This window comes from Ahaetulla prasina, chromosome 2 (genome assembly GCF_028640845.1).
Source record: "Ahaetulla prasina isolate Xishuangbanna chromosome 2, ASM2864084v1, whole genome shotgun sequence".
NCBI classification, from domain to species: domain Eukaryota; kingdom Metazoa; phylum Chordata; class Lepidosauria; order Squamata; family Colubridae; genus Ahaetulla; species Ahaetulla prasina.
In genome coordinates, this window is record NC_080540.1 from 199350300 (window position 1) to 199374544 (window position 24245).

At 43.7% G+C, this 24245-nt stretch overlaps 1 protein-coding gene across 2 annotated transcripts in view; it reads left to right on the forward strand.

Moving 5' to 3' along the window:
• The first annotated feature begins 12198 nt into the window (after positions 1 to 12198).
• The window catches only part of PAX5 (paired box 5), a 283526-nt gene continuing 271479 nt past the window's right edge, over positions 12199 to 24245 (forward strand). For both annotated transcript variants that reach the window (XM_058172755.1, XM_058172757.1), the window contains exon 1: positions 12199 to 12330. In XM_058172755.1, coding sequence (XP_058028738.1) covers positions 12285 to 12330 — 46 coding nt within the window. In that variant the 5' untranslated portion in view covers positions 12199 to 12284. The remainder of the gene's footprint in view (positions 12331 to 24245) is intronic.

The window sequence follows — 24245 nt, forward strand, 5'->3', positions numbered from 1 at the left end:
TCACCCAGATGTGGCAGCCCTCCCTCAGAAACCAAGCGGACGTTCTTTGGGCCTTTTGCCTTCCGTTCGCCTGGCCACCTTCCTCCATCCCCCCTACCCTCACCCCCGCCCCCGATCGCTTTTATTCTTTAAGACTTGCCCATTTCCCCGGGAATAACAAACTCCGCGGGGCGCCACGGCCGACGACTTCAGTTCTTGGAAACTTCGGCGGGGAAGGAGATTTTTTTTTCTTTGGATCAACACCTTTAGGGTTTATTTCATTTTTTGGTCGAATTGGTTAATTGCTTCTGGGAGGGGAAAAAAAATCTCCGCCTGCTACGTAGCCATCAACAGGTGGATGACCCTTCCGGTGAGAAAACCAGTTTGGAAAACCCAAACTTTCCGGATCAGCCGCTCAATAACGCCTTGTTGTTTAGGGACTAACCTGAACCGGTACCTTTGAATGTACGTTCAGTTTCCATTCGCCCATATTGGTAGCTGAGTTCGGGTCACTGCAATCAATGTATGGCTGGTTATTCCTCTATTGGCCTCGAATTCCAGGACAGAGGGTCTCTTTCTTTTTCTTTCTTTCTTTCTTTCTTTCTTTCTTTCTTTCTTTCTTTCTTTCTTTCTTTTTCTTTCTTTCTTTCTCTCTCTCTCTGTCTTTCTCCATCCCTCCATCCCTCTCCCTCTCTCCCTCTCCCCCTCCCTCCCTATCTCTCTCTCCACCCCTCCCCTCGGGCTTAGGAAGATCCACGTTGCCAGACTTATTTCAGAGGCCTGATTTGTAAGGCACTAATTTTATCCTAATTTAATGAATAAGCCACAATTGAGTGAGTTCCGCGATATGCTCAGCCAACATGTAGTTTCCTTGATTTCAGCTTAGAATGAACCCAGATAGCTCTGCCAGGAAATCCATTCTCCCACATGACCTAGTAGAGGACTTTCCGATTGCATCCAAGAACTGGAACAGCAAAAGAACTTGGGAAAAGTCCCTTCTCGATTCGACGGGGGCGTTAAAAAGCCTTGCTTATTCCGTCTTTTCTACACCTATCTGCTCATTTAACTATTTTATAATTTTCTGTAAGTTTCTTAATTTATAGAAACTAAGAATCATTGGAAGAAGTCACATCCTTTATTTTAGGTTCCTCACATCCTGGACATAAACTGTTTCAACTCCTACCCTCAAAACGACGCTATAGAGCACTGCACACCAGAACAAATGGACACAGGTCCACTCCTCTGAGTACAACAAAATACCTTATGCCACCAGACTTGAAATCTTGGGTTTAGAAAACTTAGAACTCTTCCGCCTTCGACAGGACCTGTGTTTAACTCATAGAATCATCTATTGCAATGTCCTTCCTGTTATAGACTACTTCAGCTTCAATCACAACAATACAAGAGCAAACAATAGATTTAAACTTAATGTTAACCGCTTCAATCTTGATTGCAGAAAATATGACTTCTGTAACAGAATTGTTAATGCTTGGAACACACTACCTGACTCTGTGGTCTCTTCTCAAAATCCCCAAAGCTTTAACCAAAAACTATCTACTATTGACCTCACCCCATTCCTAAGAGGTCTGTAAGGGGCATGCATAAAAGCACAAACGTGCCTACTGTTCCTGTCCTATTGTTTCCTTTCATTATATCCAATTAATATAGTTATTACATACTTATGCTTATATATATGCTTATATATTATATAGTTACTTTCATGCTTATTCTTATATATACTGCTGTGACAAAATAAATAAATAAATAAATAAATAAATAAATAAATAAATAAATAAATAAATAAATTTTTCCCCTCAACGCCATCACTCTGCTAAACAAATAATTCCCTCAACACTGTCAAACTATTGACTAAATCTGCACTACTATTAATCTTCTCATCGTTCCTATCACCCACTCCTTCCACTTATGACTGTATGGCTGTAATCTTGTTGCTGGTATCCTTACGATTTATATTGATATTGATTGTTTCCTGATTGTTTATTTGTACCCTATGACTATCATTAAGTGTTGTATCTTAGAATTCTTGATGAACCTATCTTTTCTTTTATGTACACTGAGAGCATATGCACCAAGACAAATTCATTGTATGTCCAATCACACTTGGCCAATAAAAAATTCTATTCTATTCTATTCTATTCTATTCTATTCTATTCTATTCTATTCTATTCTATTCTATTCTATTCTATTAAAAATCAGAGGGATCCTTCGATCCGTTCTCCAGCCTTTGGTATTGGGACACTCCCTCCGCCTGGATGGCTAAATCAATCGACGTCCGATGTCCATCGCAGGTGATTCCGCTGGGGAGGGCAAATGCCCTCCTTCTCTCCCCTCTACCTGATGGAATTTCGTCTTGGGCACGCTTTTTCTTGGTCCCCGCCTTTCTTCTGCATGGTCCTTACTGCCTGATCACAAACCTCTCTTTCTCTTTCACACTTGCGCCCACACCTCTCCCAGAGTAGCTCTCCAGCCTCGCCTGCTTTGGACCAGGTCGGCCACTGTTTTCCAAAACCCTCGGGGCAGTTGGCAAAGGACAGCGACACCCAAGTGCCTGCGTGAAAGCAATTGAGTGAGAGGAATGGGAGCCACCGGAGGGCCCCTGAAATGCCAGAATGATTGTTCTTGGCAGGAGGTGAAAGGGTCCAGTTTTTTAAACTGCCCACCCCATCCCTCCACCTCCATGCTTCGAAATTCTTTGTTACAACCACACTTGCGATTATGTCTGGAGGACGGCGCCGAATTCACTGGAATGGATTAGCTGCGAAGGAAAAAGGCGCGTCTTGGAACAGCACTTAAACAAAGTCCATAGTGCCAAAGGCCATTCATAAATTGGGGGGAATTGGCGGGGAAGAAACCTCCCCCTTCAAAGAGTTAGTTCCACCACTGGAGCTGGGAGGTTTTGGTCTCTGTGTTGTCAAAAGCCATTGGGAGGGAAGGAATGCAAACAAGACCCAACCACTGCCTTGCATTGCTAATCTGGCTTCCCTCTTTCCCCTCTTTTTTTTTTTTTTTTAACTAAGCAGACTTTGTGTTTGGAAAGACTGAAAGCAGAAGGTAGTGGCATCAGCCACCAAAAAATCAGGTTGCCCTTAGTCTGGAATTACAGCTGCCGCTACCCCCTTCATTACAAGCACCTTCTCATCTGAAAGTGTACTATTGAAGCAGGCTTCTATCTCTCTGCCCCCACCCCCTGTACCACACCCACCATTCTCAGTATCCTTGATAAGGAGGACTAAAGCTACCAGAATACCATGGCCCACAGTGTTTTCCCAGGGATGATGGGAGCTGTAGTCCAACCTTATCTGCTTGAGGGATGTTGTCCGAGCCAGTTTGTTTCCAGCAGGTCAGAATAAGACCTCTGCTTTTAATGGGGTTTCAGCATCTAGACTGATGTCTTCCCCCACTTGGTATTACTTTGTTGGTTCCATCATTATTTTCTGATTTATAATAATAATCTTTTCTGTCAACATGTTTCCCCACAAGTGCATGCTTGCCAGTCTTCTTGACAACCTGCCTCCTTGTTTCTCCAATGGTTGCAAAAGACACTTGGAGGCAGGCCTCTTCCCAGATCAGAATCGGAGGGAACCCAATTCAAATCACTGCTGACCATTAAAAAGATCCCTTGGATCTTTCATTATTGTTCAATCCACAAGACAACCGTGGGCCATAGGAGCCATAGGACCATAGGAGCCGTACACATATCTCCATAGAAATGCAGATGGTGCTAGTAATTCTTCTAGAGAAGCCACTCCTGAAATTCTGGGTGCCTTGATTTGATTAACATCCGTGTGTCTTCTGCTGATTCTGATTTTCCATGGATTGCCCACTCTGTGTGGAATTACCAGCCCACCTCTGTTATAACCCTTGTCCAGCCCAACCATTGCTATGCAATTTTCATACAAATCAGTGGTGAAATCCAAAATTTGTTACTATCGGTCCTGTGGGCGTGGCTTGGTGGACATGACAGGGAAAGAATACTGCAAAATATCCATTCCCATGCCACTCCAGGGGAAGGATACTGCAAAATCCCCATTCCCTCCCCACTCTGGGGCTAGCCAGAGGTGGCATTTGCTGGTTCTCCAAACTACTGAAAATTTTCACTACTGGTTCTCCAGAACCTGTCAGAACCTGCTGGATTTCACCCCTGAAATCGTGGACTGCCTTTCTTAGCTAGAAAAGGGCATATGTTAAGGATCTGGCCAAAGTACTGGAAGTTCTCCCAAATGAAATGTAAACAGTCTGATTCTTTCTTGATTCAGTGATGGAATATCCACTGTTGACTCTACATAAATGGAATAAAGCAAATAGAATGTTGACCTATCCTCTCCACTTGGTCAGTCATAAGAGAAGTATATTTGTTGGATGTCTTTGGGCCAATCATTCCCCTCAGCATCACCAACCTTAGATCGATCAATCAGTCAATCAATCAAAATAGAGCTGAAAGGGATCTTGCTCAAGCAGGAGACCCTATACCACTTCAGACAATGGCTGTCCAGTCTTTTCTTAAAAATGTTCAGTAATGAAGCACTTTGGAAAATAAGTAATCATATTCTTTGTGGCAAATACTGGAATAGTGCTGTCATGTCACCCCTAGTCCTTCTTTTCACTAGGCTGCCATACCCAATTCCTGCATAGTTCTTCCTATGTTTTTATCTCCAGGCCTTTAATCATCTTAGTTGCTCTTCTTTGCACTTTTTCCAGAGTCTCAACATCTTTTTTGTAATGTGGTGACCAAATGCAGTGCTCCCAGTGTGATCTTACAAAGGCTTTATAAAGCAGTACTAATACTTCCCATGATTTTCATTATATGCCTTTCTTTATACAACCAAGGATTGTGTTAGCTTTTTTGGCTACCGCTGCATACTGTGATCATCCATTTAGGACTTCAGGGACCTTCTCACAGTTACTGTTTTTGAGTATAATCTATACTTGTACCTTTGGTTTTTCCTGCCTAGATGTAAAACCTTGCTTTCTTCCACATTGAATTTCATTTTGTTGGATAGGGCCCATTGTTCAAGTCTGTTGAGATCTTTTTGGATCCTGAGCTTGTCTTCTGGAGTCTTGGCTATTTTGCCAGTTTAGTGCCATCTGCAAATTTGGTGTCCCACCCTTCATTTATGAAGATATTGAAGAGTACTGGGCCTAAGATGGAATCTTCTAGTACCCCACTACAAAAGTTAGAAGAGGGATAATTACTGTATATATACCCCCATGAATTCCTGAAGGTTATCAATTCAATATATAAGTTAATAATGACCTGCTTGGTTATGATTCCATAACCTTTTAATGAGTAGATAGGCACATATATATATATTTCTACCAATGAGGGAAATTGCACATACATACAAACAAACACACTTGTTAGTAGCAAAGTCATGTCTGACCCATTGCTACATTCCTCTAGGCCTTCCTGTCCTGTACCATCCCCCCCAGTCCATTTAAGCTCATGCCAATTGCTTCAGTGACTCCATCCAGCCACCGCATTCTCTATCATCCGCTTCTTCTTTCGCCCTCAATCGTTCCCAGCATTAGGCTCTTCTCCAGTGAGTCCTTCCTTCTCATTAGGTGGCCAAAGTATTTGAACACACACACACTCAAATATATTTGATGGATACTGTGTCAGTTGGCTCACACATCTACCTATATCATTGAAAAAAGGGAATCTGGGAATATTTAGCACATACATTCTTTATATGTAACACTGCATTTGTTTACATAGTGAATAGTCTCTTTTCGTCCATCCAATTATATCCACATTAACAAAACTGCAAAGATCTAAAGGACCAAGTTAGGGACAAATTATCATAGAGAAAAATGGTCTATATAATCACTAAGAGTTGACATCAATCTGATGGCCCATAATCAATCACTCAATCACTCAATCAAAGTGTACAATTCTGTACATTCTGTATCCAGTTTTAGCTACATATCAACATATTCTCATAAATAAATCATGTTTCCCCTTTTCTGTCTGCAGTGGGATCTTAATAGATTATTCAGCAGTTAATTTGGGTTTTACTGGCATTTCATTTCCCCTAAAGACCCACATATAAAGTGGATAAAATGCTGAGCTTTAAAGATGTTATAGATGTGTTTTGACACACTTTGGTATCAGGATGCTGAAACATCAGCCTCCTTGCCAACCCCAAACACTTTTCCTTGAAAAGGACCACAAGGCTGATTGTATAATGAACTTTAGCCTTACAAAGTGAGGCAGGCATAATTACTTGGAAGTACATCCTTTGGAGCACAATGGGATTTACTCTCAAGTAAATGGGATGTACCTAATGAGAAAGAAGGACTCACTGGAGAAGAGCCTAATGCTGGGAAAGACTGAGGGCAAAAGAAGAATGGGACGACAGAGATTGAGGTGGCTGGATGGAGTCGCTGAAGCAGTAGGCGTGAGCTTTTATTATTTATTTATTTATTATTCACACTTTTATACCGCCCTATCTCCCTAGGGACTCAGGGTGGTTTACAGCCATATAAAAAGCATATATATATATACAGGGTAAAACATTAATTTAAAAAACTTATTACATAGGCCGAATATTTAAAAGAGAGATATAAATAATAAAACCCCATTTAAAACCAGATTTAAAATTTAAACATTTAAAAATTTAAAATTCTAGTCCAGTCCTGCGCAGATAAATAGATGTGTCTTAAGCTTAAATGGACTCCAGAGGATGGTAGAGGATAGGAAGGCCTGGAGGAACGTTGTCCATGGGGTCGCAATGGGTCGGACAGGACTTTGCAACTAATAACAACAAAATATCTGCTTTTCTGTCTAACAGACAACAAGTGGTCAAAATTGGCAATGCTTTATCAAATCCTGTTCCTGTCAAGAGTGGCGTTCCTCAAGGCAGCGTCCTTGGACCAACACTCTTTATTCTATACATTAATGATCTTTGTGACCATATCTCAAGTAATTGTGTTCTCTTTGCTGACGATGTCAAACTATTTAACACCACAGACAACACTTCTATCATTCAAAACGACCTTGACCATCTAACCGCTTGGTCTAAAAATTGGCAGCTCCAAATTTCAACCAGCAAATGCTCAGTCTTACATATAGGAAAAAAGAACTCTAAAACTAAGTACATACTAGATGGACATTACCTTACAGACAACCCCCATCCCGTTAAAGACCTTGGAGTTTTCATGTCAAATGATCTAAGTGCCAAAGCCCACTGCAACTACATAGCAAAAAAAGCTCTAAGAGTTGTAAACCTAATTTTGCGTAGCTTCTTTTCCAAAAACACCACACTACTAACCAGAGCATATAAAACATTTGCTAGACCAATTCTAGAATACAGCTCACCTGTTTGGAACCCTCACCACATCTCTGACATCAATACAATTGAACGTGTCCAGAAATATTTTACAAGAAGAGTTCTCCATTCCTCTGAAAACAACAAAATACCTTATCCCACCAGACTTGAAATCCTAGGCTTAGAAAACTTGGAACTCCGTCGCCTTCGACAAGACCTAAGTTTAACTCACAGAATCATCTATTGTAATGTCCTTCCTGTCAAAGACTACTTCAGCTTTAATTGCAATAATACAAGGGCAACCAATAGATTTAAACTTAATGTAAACCGCTTTAATCTAGATTGCAGAAAATACGACTTCTGCAACAGAATCATCAGTGCTTGGAATACTTTACCTGACTCTGTGGTCTCTTCCCATAATCCTAACAGCTTTAACCAAAAACTTTCTACTATTGACCTCACCCCATTCCTAAGAGGACCATAAGGGGCGTGCATAAGCGCACAAACGTGCCTACCGTTCCTGTCCTATTGTTTTTCTTTTCTTCTTCCTATATATGTTTATATGTGTATATACTATATAATCTTTTTGTATGATGTTGTGGCAAAATAAATAAAATAAATAAATAAAAATAAAAATGGGATATACACATCATCTTGGTATACTCAAATGAAATGTGCCTGTTCACATCACACCCCCTAATTAATTATTTAATCAATCAAAAACTAAAGGTCTTTTGGAAACCCACCAAGCAATTCTGCTTCCCCATTGAGCATCCTTTTTTTCTCTTCTGAGTCCCGGAAGGGGAGCAGAAAGGGATAAAAACTTTAAAGCCTGAACACAATCCCTCCCCTTTTGTGTGTGTATCTTGCAGAGCAGGATCAAGGAAGTTGAGACACCTGGGAGGAAAAAGTTGGTTGTTGGTTTGCTTAGAAGGATGGCGGTGTTACAAAAAGCGCTGGTAGCTTGGAAACGGTGTTTACCACTCATGCTATTTATATATAAACAAATCAGCCATTTGAGACGTTAGGAAAAGGAGAAGTTAAGGCAGCTGAGAGAGAAGCCAAATTAGCAAAAAGAGCCCGTTTGGGCGTTAAAGCACGCAAATAGCTGCAGCTCGAAAGGTTTGGCTGGCTGCCCTGCTTGGCATCCTGCTCCGGAAAGGTCTCCTGCGCAAGCTTAGCATGCTCGGTGGGAGGAGTCAGGGGGATCCCGCCGAGCTTGCGCAGGAGAACTTCGCGGCAGCTCAAGTCCCCTCTTGGGAAGAGTCTATTGATGCCCAAACTGAGGATTCGGAAGTGTTGCGCCGCTTCAAAGACTGCTCGGAAAAGTCTGGAAACGCCATCTCAGTCACAATAAAGAGGGGGATGGAACAAAAGAGCCTTGAAGGAGACGCTAATAATTTGAATTCTTCCACACACACACCCAAACTTCCCTCATCCTATTACTTTTTGGATCTTCCCAACCTTGTGCCTGGTTACTGGGTACGGATGTAAGGGGTTTCAAGGAGTTTACTGTAAAGTAAATATGCATATGACTCAGTGGTGGGGAAAAAAATCCAATTTTTTTTACTACCGTGGGCGTGGCTTAGTGGGTGTGGTGTGGCTTGGTGGGCGTGGCAGCGAAGGATACTGCAAAATCTCCATTCCCACCCCATTTCGGGGAAGGATATTGCAAAATCTCCATTCCCACCCCACTCTGGGGCCAGCCAGAGGTGGTATTTGCCGGTTCTCCGAACTGCTCAAAATTTCCGTTACTGGTTCTCCAGAATCTGTCAGAACCTGCTTGATTTCGCCCCTGATATGACTACAAGGCAGAGATCGTTATCTAAAATAATGTTAGATCGATCTTCCTCCCTCCCTCCCTCCCTCCCTCAGTTCTGTTTCTTTTTATTTCTTTCTCACTCTCTCCTTTTCCTCCTTCCCTTCCCACCTTTCAATTGTCTTCCTCCCTTTTCCCTGTTTTTATTTATTCCTCCCTCTTTCCTTCCCTCCCTCTTTCCTTTCCTTTTTTGCCTGCCTGCCTCTCTACCTGCCGCTTGAACCTACTCTTTCTTCTACATTTGGCTGTCTACAAGGGTTTTTTTTAGATTGCTAAAAGGCCTAGATCTTTTTAATGAAAATGGAATTCGAAGGCTCAGGAAAAGCCATCATAAAAGGAGGAAAGTGTTTGGCCAAACATTTTGTAGCCCCACAAATTTACCTGGAATTTTACTTTCAAGCAGGCCTGGGTCTGGACCAGTCCCAGCCCTTGTTTTGTGACAGTCTGAGTTTAGGACCAGGCAAAAGTTCCTGAAATTTCTTCTTATCCTTAGGATGGATGGGTTACTCTTTCCCTAAAATTCTAGCAATTGGCTGTCTGGAAAAAAAAATCGTGGTAAAATCTGCCCTGTCTTAAGAAGGAGAAAGCATGTACACAAGCTCACTTCTAGGATTCATCACCTAAGCACACTTAATTTTTATTCAGGTTGGGAAAGCAACTCGACTGCACCCCATGAAAGGAACAAACAGACCTGTGATTCTGCTGTAAAGCTGCAGTTCTCTGCCCCAGAAATTCAGCGCAGCCCTTCAACTCTCTACTCTCAAATAATTCCTAGGTCAGTCAGACTGCTAGATAATCTCTGCCTTGTAACCCTACTTGAAAGCATGCACACAAGGAAACCTTAGGAAACCCGGGGACCTTTTGTGATTATTTAGATCAGAGCTTTCCCAAGTTTTTCTTCCATTTTATCCTTTCAAACCCAGGCCCGGTTTGGTTCAACGAAAATTTAGCTGAAATTTCGCTTTCTACTTCCCAGGCTGAAACAGAGGCAGATGGAAGGTTAATTCCCAATGAAATAGGGGCAGGGGACCAGAGAAGCCTTTTTATATCCTGCGCTAACTGCCCACAAGAGCTAGATATTTCCCAGTACTTGTACCGCAACCTGCAGCGTTGGGTCTGTCTTTGCTCACCTCCTCCCTCCCCCACCCACCCACTCCCCAAACCCTTTGCGCTGAAGGACCCCGTCCCCTTATTCTAGAGTTCAGGAGCAGAGGGAGGTGTGTGTGTTTATTTAAGAAAACTCCAGCTCAAGGATAACATGAAAATTACATATTTGGCTGTAGTGTCACAGCAGGCTTTAGAGCCAGTTTGGTGTGGTGGTTAAAGCACTGGGCTACAAACCGGAAACTGGGTGGCCTTGGGCCAGCCACTTTCTCTCAAGCCCCAGAAAGAAGACAGGGGCGAATAATCCCTTCGAAAAATCTTGCCTAGGAAACTGTAGGAATTTGTCCAGGCAGTGTCCAAGAATCAGACGCGACTGAACAGGAGGGAAAAAAAATGGCAGGCAGTGAAAAGTTGAGTGGCTTACTCGCCCAATAGAATAAGTAGATTGGTTTTTAGACAGACATGATGAATATTTCAAACTTAACCAAGCCGGCTATTACAGGGAAGGGAATTAAAGCGAAAAGGGCATTTGTCACCCCCCCTCCCACACACAGCCTTTTCACCCCACGGGTGGCAGCTGGTATTTATTTTTCTCTTTAAAAATCACACCCTTTATTACAACCGGAAGCCTGTCTAGTTGTGCTTTTCTTATAGTCTTTGTAAGGGTCAAACACTTTATCTGGGAAATAAAAGACAGTGCATCTCAACCTGGTAGAATAAGCGCCAGGAATGCTTTGGGATTGTGTCCCCTTCCCTTCTCCCGGTTTAAAAATGAGATAAATGTATATAAACATCATTTTAAAGCTGGGAATTAGTTTCAATTACTTCTTGTATTCTTATGGGCTGGCGCTAGTTACGTTTATTTTATTAATGCATGAATAGGGATTGGAAAATTAAGACAAGAAGGGGGTTCTGCTGCACTATTGTATGACATGTTTTGGACAGAAGAGAAGAAAACTTTTCTTTTCCCCCAAGGTTCAATGGAACATTAAAATAAAAACCAGTCTTTCGTTTCAGAAATATCTTGTGAAAAGGAACCGAAACATTTTCCTGTGAAAAAGTATATTTGAATTTCCAGGTTACATGCCACACCACACCCGGTTCCTCCTCCTCCTCTTCCTCCTCCTCTTCTTCTTTTTCTTCCTCCTCTTCCCCATATTGGATTCAACAACGGAGACGTTCATTCACTGTTCCAATTATAAAATAACCAATCCTTTGGGCCTCCTTTTCACGAAAAGTAAAGTAGATCAAAATTAAAACAGAATCGTTCCACCAGAATTCCCCCAGTAAAACTGCTTCCTCCGGCTGAAGAATTCTTTAGCCCGTTCTTGAAACCCAGGCTGGCCAGCTCTCAGACTTTGACAACAATTAAGAGGGTTAATACATTTCGCAACCCTTCTTGGTTACATAGGATTTTCTACTTAACCGAGCAAACCTTTCTTCCCTCGCCGGTCTTCTGTTTTTGGAAGCAACTTGAAGAAAGCTAATTGGTGAGGCTGTGGAATATACCCGCACACGCTATTCCTTTCAATCCACCTCCATCTCCCTTTTCTGGACTTACCGTCCCCATTTCATGCTAATGAATGTGTATATTAATGAAAAGTTGATCGGGACTTTAGTTTCTCCAAATCCTGCGCGTTTCAGTGAAATCAAAGCCCTCCCCCCCCCCCGCCTGCTTTTCTTTCAACAGCCTCGTTCTGTAAATAGCTCCTGTAACAGTTTAAGGCTGCAAACAAACTTGGATTCCCGCTACAACAGATGTCAGAGTTTCTTGAGTTTGGGCTGCGTCTAGGGACATCTTGTGATGTTTTTTTTAGAGAACAGGACATGATCTCACATGGCGAGCAGCTCTTTAGTTCCTTAATCATTTCACGGTTCCTTCGAACGCTTTCTTCCCACCTAAAACGTTTAGTTTCAGCTCACTGATCAGCTGCAAAGGCGCGGCGGGGAGCGGAAGAGTTGAATTATTCGAACCTGCAAGCAGCCCCTCAAGGAAAAAAAAAAAAGAAAAAGGTGGGGGGGGGAAGAGAAAAGTGCAAACTTTTTTTTTAACCCCCTCTCTGTTCATTTCACCAAAGTCCTGAAAAATCAGAATGGAATTAAAGAAAAACTACATGACTCCCAGGACTGGCAGATCAGGTAAGGGGCTGCAGTTCTTGTTTTTTAGTGGTGCTTTTGGGAGCTAGAGAGCGATATATATATTAAGGTTTAATGGCTGTCCTATAAGCACTTGCATGCGGTTTATATTTTATAATGTACAAGGATGATGGGCTTTCTGGTACAGAAAGTCTGGGCGCATATCAAGCACAAGATTCTAGAACCGTTGCCTTGAAGGTCCCATTGGGTTTAGTTCGGTGTAAGTAGTAAACGGATTGTGTTTGGCTTCCCCCCCCCCCAAAACGTAGCATGTTTGACCTGAAAGAGGTTATTGAATTAGACGGATACATATTTTTTTCCTATTGTCTATCAGATATGAATTTGGTTTAATTTGGACGCTCCTATTCAGGGGGCAATCCCCATGTCGTGGAGGTGTCTTTTATATAGGGTCTCTTTCTCTCTCAATGTCTGTGCTAGATAGCCATCTGCAAATAAATAAATAAATAAATAAATAAATAAATAAATAAATAAATAAATAAAGGAGGTCAGTTATGTCCCAGCAATAAATAAAAGCTGGCTGGCAATCCTAAGCATCCTTACTCTTTGGAAGCATCTCCTTTGCTTTTCACTGGGAAAGTCTTTCCAAGCGATGTGCTTTAGGATGGAGATGCTTTGGGGGTGGGACGACAACTTGGATCAGGGCTGCCAGCAGATTGCAAATGGAATCCACTTCACAGCCAGGCGATCTCCTCCAGGTTGACAGGAGGAGATCGCCTGTCTACTAGACTGTTCCAATAATCAACTTCTAGATTAGACACCCCGACTGTACTTTAATTGGGTGGAACCGTTTTGTCAGTTAAAAACTCCAGAATCAAACCAGATTATCCGAACGGAGCTGCGAAAATAGTGCTGAGGTTCGCCGAGATCCGGCGCGCCTGCAAAGGGGGCTTTCAAAAAGAAACCAACCGGGCGGAGACTCACTTTTCCCACTCTCTGGCTAGCTAGAGGTGGGGGTCGCCTTGCTCTCGCGGTGGAACTGCCACCTTTGCATACTAAATCCAGGGGATCCCTTTAAGGTCTTTTGAAGGGGTTGGTGGAAGGCGGAAACCTTTCGCTTTTGCAAGGCAAAGTCGGGGGCCAGAAAACCCCGGACTGGGGTCTCAAATTTAGGACCTTCCGGCGTCTGGTTCTGGTCTGGGGTCAACTGCGGTGGCAGATTCTTCTGATTCCAGCGGGGGAAGTCCCCAACTTAATGGAGGGGGGGGGAAGTTTGATGTCAGCCGGCGCGTGCCTGGAGAGCGCCTTGACAAGCCCTCTATTAATAATGTGATTTTCAAAGCGATCGATAAGCCCTTTTATTAGTTCAATCGTCTGAATAATCGTTCCATCGATACGGCGTTTCGTTGCTCTCGGTGGCAGGCAGGCTAGGCCAGCCGAGGCAGGGTGGGGTGGGGTGGGCTGGGCTCGGGAAGGCCCTAGCCGCAAAGGGCGGGGAAAGGCCGCTCATTTTATTTCCTTTCCAGTTCCTTCCAGGCTAGCAACCCACGAGGTCTCTCGCCCCCTGAGCCCGGCAGGCCGACCCCTCCCCTCGCGCACGCAACACACCCCTTTCTCGCCCCCCCTCGCCAATGGAGAGCCTCTGCCTCTTGTCCCCGTCCCCCCACCTCCCTTCCATATTGGATGGGGGTGGTGGGCGCCGCCGGGGAGTTGCCGCCACTGACGCTTCCCTTGCAGTTGGCCTCCACCGGTTATTGGTGTGCGGAGCGGCGTGCAGGTTCTCGGCAGGTTCCGAGGCCGGCGGGGTCCCTCCTGCGCCTGGAACGCCGGGTATCCAACGCAGAACCGCGATAAAGACATCCCCGTCTCACCGGGGAGATTAAGCGAAAGGGGAGCCCAGTAACACCCCCACCCCACCCGCCCATCCCACCCTGATTTTCGCCCCGGAGTCGGATATTCTTGGCTTTCTTCCCAGGCGAGGCCACCACCCGCCTTCGCTGCGCAGGGCCCGACTTGGCTTCCAGCGCCGGTGGCCAAAATAACCTTTCCTAACGATCACACACACATACATTCCTCCCACTCCACCCCCCACCCCCACCCCAGTTCTGCAGGCGACCGTGGTTCACGGCTGGGCTGGTTTTGCTTTGAAATCAGACAGACCCTGTATGGGGGCTCAAGTCACATCTTATTCAGGGGAAATCGTTCCCCTGGCAAAACTCGCCTCTATAATGGCTCGGAATAGCCCACGCCGGCTCGCCGGATGCGTTTTGTTTTGTTTTGTTGATCAGTCAGCTCGTGAGGCGAGGAGCCCCGTCTTTCTTGGGTTGGAAAAGTCAGTTTCTGGGTTCGCCTAAGGGAAACCCAGGCGTAAGGTTGGGTAAAGGCCTACCGGGCTGGGAGTGGGGGGTGGGGGGCGGGGAAGTAGAGAAAGCAAAGGTCATGGAAAGGTGACACAAAGTTACGGGAATTGGAGGACTGGACAGAAACGTTGGCGTTTTAGAAAACAAATGGAGCTGTGAAGGCAGGGAAAAGAGGCTTGTGAAGACGCAGAAGAGTGTATCCGTTGTTGTTTGCAGCTATTTCTGGAGTGGTTCCTGTATGCCCTATCCTGGGTAGCCAGTGGCTTTCCTTTTCCTTCCTTCCGTCCGTCTCTCTAAATTACAGAGCCTCAGTTAGGGCTTGCACACTTTAAATTGGAGCCCATAGAACTTGGGAAAGCAGCTTGATTGTAACGGAAAAACATAACCCAGCAGCAAATTTTCCGGCCTAAAATCAGGCATCCTTTGAACTGAATAAGACAGGCTCCTGCGATAACTTCCAAAACAACGTTAGCCAACCCCTTTCATTCCCCACCACCACCAAATTAAAAGGGAGCAGCAATTCCTGCCTGCTGGTGGATTATTTTGGGGCACTTTGCATGGGTGGTCATCCGCGACACAAAGCTCTTCCCTTTTTTTACTTTGGCTTCATGACTTCAATAAGACTTTTCTCCTCCATAGAGAGAGCGCATTGCTGCTTGAACCCTTAAAAGGGAAGTAACATGGCGCCAGGTTGGTTACCTCTTGAGTCTTAATGGGGATGAAAAGCGTGATATATATCATTTGTAATCTCTGGGTTCTATTTATACTTGAAAAGAGGTTCATTGTTCACAACGAAAACCGGTTCCAACACAGGTGTATTTCTGGGCCTGTAACCCAAAACCAACATGAATTTTAGACAAGTATCTTATCTTTCTCGCTAATATCAGGCCAATTCTTTTCTATAAATTCTGTAATATATTCTGGATCGGATGGATCGAAGATCTTCGATGTAGTAGATGAAGTCTTTTGGAGCGGTGTTCTTTCCCCCAACTGTCTTCCTACTCTCCTCCCGAGAGTAGAAAAAAATCGAGGCGTGTTTAGGGCTCAGAAGGCCGAAGTGGGGCAACACATAATCCAGTGAAAGTATGAGTTAGAGAGAGGCAAAGAAAAGGGAGCAAACATTCCAAAAAAAAGAAAAAGGTAAGATTCAAATACCGTTCAGGGCCCAGAAGCCTCGCCTAAAAGTGCCGAGAGCTGGCTCGGAACGGCGGTGGCTACAAAAGGATCCCTGGTTTTTGATGAATTGCACGATTTTGATGGACAATCCACTGTCCCGCCGTCTTTCTCGTGCCACTGAATCCAGACAGGCTGTTAAGGGAGGCGCTTTTCCCCTCCGTGACCCGTGAAATAATCTATAGAATTGTTTACTTTCTCGTCTCACTGTCAAGCGCACTCCTTGGTACAACGCACGTGGGACCCACGCTTCCACACTCAGCGCCTTGCAATCCTGGGTGGGTACATTATGCTTTCTCGTCGCTTTGCAGGGGATCGTTTGTGTCTGGCGTTGGGGACGGGGGTGTGGGGGGGCGGGAAGAGGAGGGGAGAAAGCGATCGCGGGCGTCAGCATCCAGCTGGCCAGGAGTTAAACTCGGAGGCCTGCGGTGTAAGAGAAGGAGCAGGCATTGGGTGTGCTGGGCGTGCAGACTGGAGGGGCGGCAAAGTTTGGCAGGTTACAATCAAGTCCATATTCCGACCTCAGATCTGTTCAGATTCGGGACGGGGAACAAAAGCCAATTTAAACCTTAGCTGTGCCTATAGCGAAGCGCGGCTTCGTTTAGCGCCCTCGGCGAAGGAGCTGTTAGTGACAAAATACGAACCCTGGTTTTTGTTTTTTGTTTTAAGTGTAAAAGGATTTGCGGCTGGACCTGCGAAGTGTATCTGAAGGATAATGTGTTGATGGTCATTACGGCTAATTTTTTCCCCCTCCTCCTCCCCCCATCAATATCATCCGGAGCCTTTATGGTAACCTAAGCAAAATGATTCCGCGCACTGACGAGAGGGCCCATTGTCCAATTAATCAGGGGAAGGTGTTACACATTGTGTAAAATTAGTGACTTGGCTGAGTTAAAAATGTTCCTGAGAAATAAACAACCCCGCTTGAAACGTACGTGAGTGAGTGAGCGAGCGAGAGCAAAAGCCAGCGAGGGTTTCTCTCCCCCCCAGCCCCCCCCCCGCAAGCCTTGCTTGGGGTCCTGGCCCTCCTCCGATCTCTTAACGTTCAAGAAATCGTGAGTGACATTCGGATCCACGACCCACTTGCGCCAGCTGGGATTTAAATGCGTGATTGTGCGAAGGGGACTAACCAATTGGTTTGCGATCTTCGACTTTATAGCTTTTTGCATTGGATTGCGCCTCACGCGGAGACCCGGCGAAAGGGAGATGGGCCGCCTCGCCCCTAACCTGTTTATTCTGTATAGTAGTTGGGGATTTCCCTGCAAGTCGCCATCTCAAATTGGGCTTGTGATCTTGGCACCTTCCTCCTCCTCCTCTTGCTCCAGACCACATCGAAGCTCCGCCCCCTCCGGCTTCTTGCCGGTTCGGACTGAGCTGGAAGGCTCCCGAAATTCCTCGGTTCGACACCAATCTGGCTGCCCTGCGCTTCCTCTAGCCTCCCTTACGCCCTTGCGCCTGTCCACTCCGAATGCTTAATAAGATTAGACGAAAGGGAGGGAGGGCTCATGAATAACGCGTCTCCCAGGTTAGTCTAGCATAGAATTTAGAAATTCACGTGGCCTAATAAAAGGCGGAGGGGGGGGCGCTGTCTTGTAAGCGCCCCCCCCCTTGCATCCCTTAGTAAAGCGCGTTTATTTTATTCCGAACAGCTCCTGTAACCCGAAACTCGGGATATTTAGCAATACAAGAAAAGTGGATTCTCAAAGAGAAACGTCACAGTCAACGAAGACAAAAGAAAAGGGGGAAAAATAAGCAAGGGTGACTCCAAAGTTTCCGATTTGTTTCAAAATCCAAAAGGGTGCGAAGAGCCGCCTTCTCCCCACATTTTGCTTAATTGTACAGAACAAGAGGCACGTGGACCTGGCCAAACTTCAGGGAGGTAATCTGCATATAATCCAATTCGTCTTGGTTTCTGTACAAACATCAAGTACTCCTGCAACCAGATTTCTTTACCTTTCGCCCGGTTGTGCGGGAGGAAGGGAGGAGGGAGGGAGGGAGGGGGGAAAGAAGGAAGGAAGGAAGGAAGGAAGGAAGGAAGGAAGGAAGGAAGGAAGGAAGGAAAAGTCTGCCTTGCTAAAATACAAATAACCATAGTGGCTCCAATCCCACCGAGACATTCTTCGCAGACTTGATTAAAATGAAAAGGAGAGAAGATAACATTGCCGCGAAGCTTACTCACTCTATACGTAGAGAGTTGCCGCTTTTGAAAGAAATCAGAACGGCTGGGGATCCTGCAGCTCTAAATTCCACCAATTGAAAGACACAGTTGGGGAAAACGTGGATGGTGGAATTAGTCGCTCGTTAGAGTTAGTAGCAATGTGATCATCATAATATAATTTTTGTAACAACCTCTCTCTTTCTTTTTTTCTAATGGATCCCTGCAAATTATCGTGGTGGGGGTGGGGAGTTCTGATATCACAAACTTAAAAGATTTAGCTGGGAACACAACAGAGAAGGGTTGCATCTCCAAATCAGTTTTCAGAAACCCTGTGACTTTCAGAAAGCGGGTACCCCAGCCACTTTCTTAGCTGCTCACTCTCTTTGGGGGTGCTCCGGCTGCTAGGAGCAATTTTTTTTTGCAGCTCCCGAGATTCTTCTCTTCATCCCTAGATCCTAGTTTTATCAAACGGAGCTTACCATTTCTTAAAATCTATGTTTACTTGAATTGGCTGGCATTCTATTATGTTGATGACTTGTTAGTAATATAGGCATAGTTCGGTGGGTTTGCCGAGAAGTAAATGCCACCATTAAGCGCATCTCGCATATATTAAATTTGCAAAGAATGGGAACCCTGCCTTCCACACCTTTCACTGTCCTGCTAGCGTTTTATTTTTATTTTTATTTGCATTGGCTAGAATCAATATGGCAGTACAATGTAAAACATTTTTTCCCCATATTGCTACTACTGCTATTATGGTGATGATTCGTGGCACGATCAGCCAGATGTTTAGTCTGGACTTGGCCTTTTTGTCCACCTATGAAGCCCTTCCCAAGGACCTGAAATAGGTAGATGTTGTTTCGTGGTGTTAAAGGTATCTTTGCAAGATGTAAGCTATTCCAAGTAAAAATTATGTCTCACCCTATTTCTTATGATAGAGATATCTGGCTCTTCTGGTGAGACCAGTCCAGTATGGTCAAACCTCTGGCATAGCTCTTATTTTTCTCAGAGCACACAAATGCCACAACCACATCAAGGTAATGCTTCACTGGGGATTATTGTTATGGTTCATGGCACAGTCAGCCAGATGTTTAGACTGAATTTGGCATTTTTGTCTACCTATTGAGTCATTCCCAAGAACCTGGGATAGGCAGATTCTTCTTCTTATTACTACTCATATTACTATTCTTATTCTTACTATTCTTATTCTTATTATTTCTGAATTGGATAAATAACTTTCTTTGCTGATCTCTGCCTTTCCCTCCCCCTTGGTATAGCATATTTTTCTATGCATATTTTTATTTTGCTGCTGCAAAATAACAGGGTGAGAAAGCGCTGTGTAAAATCAATCCAAGGCAGCATATGCATATGTAGGACAAGTTCACAGCGAAGGAACAGTAAATTCAGTCAAACCACCTAGCTATGATGGTGCATTCTTAAGTTTCCCTTTCTTGCATAAAAGAAAGAAGCATCTGCTTAAAAAGCAGCACTCTCCTGTAGACATGACCTGAATTGATAACAGTCAAATCAGTGAGACTAATTGAAATTAGTTTTTTTTAACAAAAAGGCATTAGATCAAAATATGCATCTCTCTAATTGAAATAAGTGGAAAATAATTGGCCTTAAAACTCCATTGGTTCCTATGCAATGCTTAGCCAGGTTAGGTAAATACCTATTTTAGTTGAAGATCAGTAAATTTTCTTAAGAAATCATGGGTATAGTGTGAAGGCTGCAAGGATCATTTACGGAATGAAGTACAGTTGTTTGCCATCTTTTAAATATTTTTTATTGTTGCTAGAAATCTGGAGGGCTCTCTTGCCACAAAATAAGATTTGAAGAATGTTGTTCAAGAATCAACTTTGTCCTTAGGCAGGCTGTAATACAGTTACAGATAAATAATGTGAGCTACAATAAACTCTGCTCTTTTTATCAAGTTTGTGGGTCTGGATTTGATAAATAAGATATTACTTTCAATCATTGGCAACCTGGCCCACAGGGGGTGATAACAGTCTAAGACAGGGTTTTTCAACCTTGGCAACTTGAAGTTGTGTAGACTTCAACTTCCAGAATTCCCCAACCAGCAAGCTGAAGTTGAAGTCCACATATCATCAAGTTCCCAAGGCTGAAGAACCTTGGTCTAAGGAAACCATGAAGTATCTATGCTGAACAGCTGATCTCATGGAGTATTTGTTTGCAGGCAGAGGAAAAGGGGGAAAAGGAAAATCTTTCTCCCAAGATTATGCTCCTAGCACATCTGTTTTCTTTTTAGTCAAATATTTTCATGCAACTGAATGAAAGTATAGGTGACCAACCATCGATTTAGAGACTCAGTATCCTGATCAAAAACTATCCAGCAGTGTCAAGCATCTGGGAGAAGTTGGTGTGAAATGAAATTTATTTAGAGCATGGGAGAGCCAAGCAGCTCCCTATCCCAATTAGGTACACTCTCAAAGAAATATTAGATCTGTATAAATAGAAACGTGAAACTCATATTTCCATGTTCTCCATGGGATTTCAGTTCTGAGGCCTATAGAGATCCAGTATTCACACTTGGTATAGTATCCATTTCTCAATAAATACTTACAGAAGCCTCTTTGTAAACCATTCTCAACACCCAAACCTATTTATTTAACATAACATGTACACTGCAGAATGTTTACATCCCTATAAACCACTCCACATTCAAAATCACAGCTGAGTTTATTTTCATGTTATTGTGCTTACTATGCAAGCTTCAATTAGTCATTCATAGCCACCCAATATTGCCTTTTCTATGGAAAGGGCATGAGTGAATCATGTTTGGGGGCTGGAAGACTCTTTCCTAAGCAGAATCTAGGCGTTGCCCTTGCCTGATGTTTTCCCATTCAAAACAGTGCAAGGTATCATGTATAAGAGAAAGGTATCATGGTGTGAAAGGTTGGTGTGAGGGGTTGTAACAGGATGAAGAGCTGCAACCAAGACAAGAGTCAGATAAAAGAAGTCCCTAGTTCTCATATAGACTTGCAAAATTGTGTTCTTGCAACATTATAAAAATAGTATTAGCATTTATAACTTCGGTTTTCTAGTCTGGTCTACCTTGAAGGATTAACACATGGTGTATATATGGAGGGAAATTGGGGTTTCCTTAGCCACTTTGGGGCTGCTGGAATCAATCATGAAGACTGGTGCTCTAAATTGCTTCATTTCTGATGGTTATACCTGGAAATAAGCTTGTTTTAGAAGCTTGTCCCAGCTTGTCTAGAAGCTGTAGGTATAACAAAGCCCTCCCTTGCCTTCCTTGTCCTTTTCCTCCTCTACAGCAGTAATTTTTAGTGCAAATGTTGAAAGAACATCCACAGAGTAGACTGTCTTTTCCTTTAGGCTTTTGCAACCAATATTTGTTTCTCCAATATTTGCCAGAAGAACTTGAAAGTTGGGGGAGCAGAGAGCAATGGAGGACTTTGACTTATGGCATTGCTGTTGAATCTCAATGGTTCCTTTTCAGTTGCCATTTGGAATTGATTGATGGATTATTTTTTGAGGTTCTGAGATCACACTCACAATCCTGGCCTTGATATTCTGGACAAGCAAGCAGTCTCTCTGGCGGATTTTATCCTCCAGAGAGAATTAACATCACGCATAAGCAGCAAATAATAAAGTATTTCCTTGTTGGACTGCTTTTTGGACTGCTGAAAGTGTTGATCGCTCTTTGGACAGCCCAAATAACTTGTCTTCTTGGGTTTGGTGACGCCTGCCAAGTGACCAGTTCTTGTTCCACTTCAGATTCGGCTTGTCTTTAAAGTGGTGATATGCCGCCTATATTTTGAGCCACTTTTATTTAACAGAATTCAAAAAAACCAGTTTAAATGCACAGGTAAAGCGTAGAGGTAGAGCATTACAACCGGTAACTCTCAATATTGGTCTGAAGGATAATGAAGTTTTATAATGGTTGGCATAGAAGGAGATAAATTTTACTGTTGGATTCACATGTCAAGTTGCGCCTTTAATGTGATTTGATTGGTTTGGGTTTAGTTATTTAGTCATCCCTTGTGGGATGTAAATAATGGTTTAGCATTACTTGTGACTACTAGGCCACGAAGCTGTTCAAGACACCATAGTCAAAAGTAGTGACATAGTCAAAAGTAGTGATTATAGTGATGCATGGACACAAATTGAGTTCCTTTGTAATTCCATCTAGTGCATTTTGGGAAACTGAACCAGCTGGATGGACTTCGTTTTGGAATAAACACATTTCATATTCCTGCAGAAGGCAGAACAATTTATTTTCTTTTGCTTTCTCTTTAGGGTGTGGACAGGGCACCCAGAGAGAGGAAAGGACTGCTGAAGTGGAGTCTTTCCATCTTATTGTTTTTGTTAGGCTGTCTTGTAAATCATCTGAGTTCGTGCAATGTGTGGAACTGTGTGTTAGAGTGGGTTGGAGCAGCCCTTTTCTCTGACGCTTGAATTGCATTTGATCACCTATCCCATAATTCCCCAGCCGGTGCTGTCAGGACAACTGGGACATTTTAGTTGGAATGCATTTTAGAGAAGGCCAGATTGAAAAAGGATGGCTTGTATACTCTTGAAAACTCCCAGGGAAGATTTATAAGGCCCAACCAGGAGCTGATTAAAATCAAAGCAGAATTTGCTAAAAACAATGAGTTCACTCTCCATTGGTTTAAAATGTCTGCCCACCAATTGCTCTCCTGGAAGGCGGGGACAGAGCAGGGTAGGTATAAACTACATGTTAGTGAGGAGTTTCCTGTTTAGAAAAAAGGCCTCTCTTCACACCAAGATCTACAAAGACGATCCATTTTTAATGGCAGGTTTTCAAAAACACAACCTAACAAACATCTCTCCAGACAGATAGGAGGGTTGGCCAGACCACCAAAAGGGAGAAGTGTTTTCATCTCTAACTTTGGCACACAGGAAAAAGAACTGTTGCAAAGCTTCTTTGGCAAACAGAGAGCCCCACTTCCACAGCTAGGGAAGTCCTGTCCTTCTTTGCCCCTGGGCATTCAGGCATTTCCTCCTTGGTTTTTTTTTTATGGGCTTTATGAAGGAGCCCTATTAAGAACTATAAATCTGCTTTCAGTGGGACTTGATCCAGAAAGTTTTTGTTCAGTGGTAGTGAGGCTGACTACCACTGAACAACTGGCAGGGGAGCAGGAAGGGAAGCCTCTGGACAGGTTTGTGACCTGCATTGTTTCTTTGCAGTTGGAGTGAAAGCAAACAGAAGAAGGAGAGATCAGGACCTTGGCTTTTACTGGAAGTAATTGGGTTTCCTCTTTCCCCTTCCCCTTTCCATTCCCCTCCTCCTTCTCCTTCCCTCTCCCCCTCCCACTTTTCCTCCCCCCCTTCATTTCTGCTCTCGTTATCTTGCTTGGCAGAACTAGTGGAAGATGCATTCCAGTTCAACCAGAGAATACTAGATTGGGGAAGGTACTCCGAGAGGGTAGAGCATGACAGAAAGCCAAATAAGAGAAGTAATGTTATGGAGGGTAAGCATTAAGATTTGATGGTGGGTGGGCAACGGGCACAACCAGAAATGCTTTGCTTGGATAAAATAGAGGTGTCCTTTGCTTAAAAAAAAAACCACAACCCCAATCCTAATTTAGCTAGTCCTTAAAATTCAGTAAAGAAAGAAATTACATTCAAAGGATGTCTAACTAAGAAAGGCTGGTGTGGAGGGCTGAGAGGCCAAGATAGGCACACAAACATGGTTTGTGCTCTCTTGGAGATTCCCCCCCCCCATTCTTTTGAATGTGCAGAAATCCAAATGGCCAGACTAACAGTTCCTAACATCCAAAGCTGCTTCTAGTCCCTTGAATTCCCACCAAAGATGACAAAAAGATGACAAAATGTGATGCATCTTTGGCTTGGGCAATGTTGGAATAAGGAGGAAAACATTCCTTCAACCCTGAGAAAGCTGAGAGCCATTTAAAACATTCTGTCTCACTCCCAGGGCAAAATAACAGCGACCTAGCAAAAAACAAAAGCAAGCGAGCAAGCAGACAAAAGAACCAGACAAGAAACCAAAACACCATCAAAAACATTTTAAGAAGAGACTGGACAGCCACTTGTTTGGAATGATATATAGGGTCTCCTGCTTGAGCAGGGGTTTGGACGAGAAGACCTTCCAAACTCTGTTATTCTGTTCTTGTCATCATCATCATCATCATCATCAACAACAAAAGATGGCCTGAGAGAGGAAAGCCTGCTGCAGCCTTCCTTTCCTTTCACTCATCCCCACCTAAGCTCATCCTCCTACTGAGGGTGGGCCCCGATCC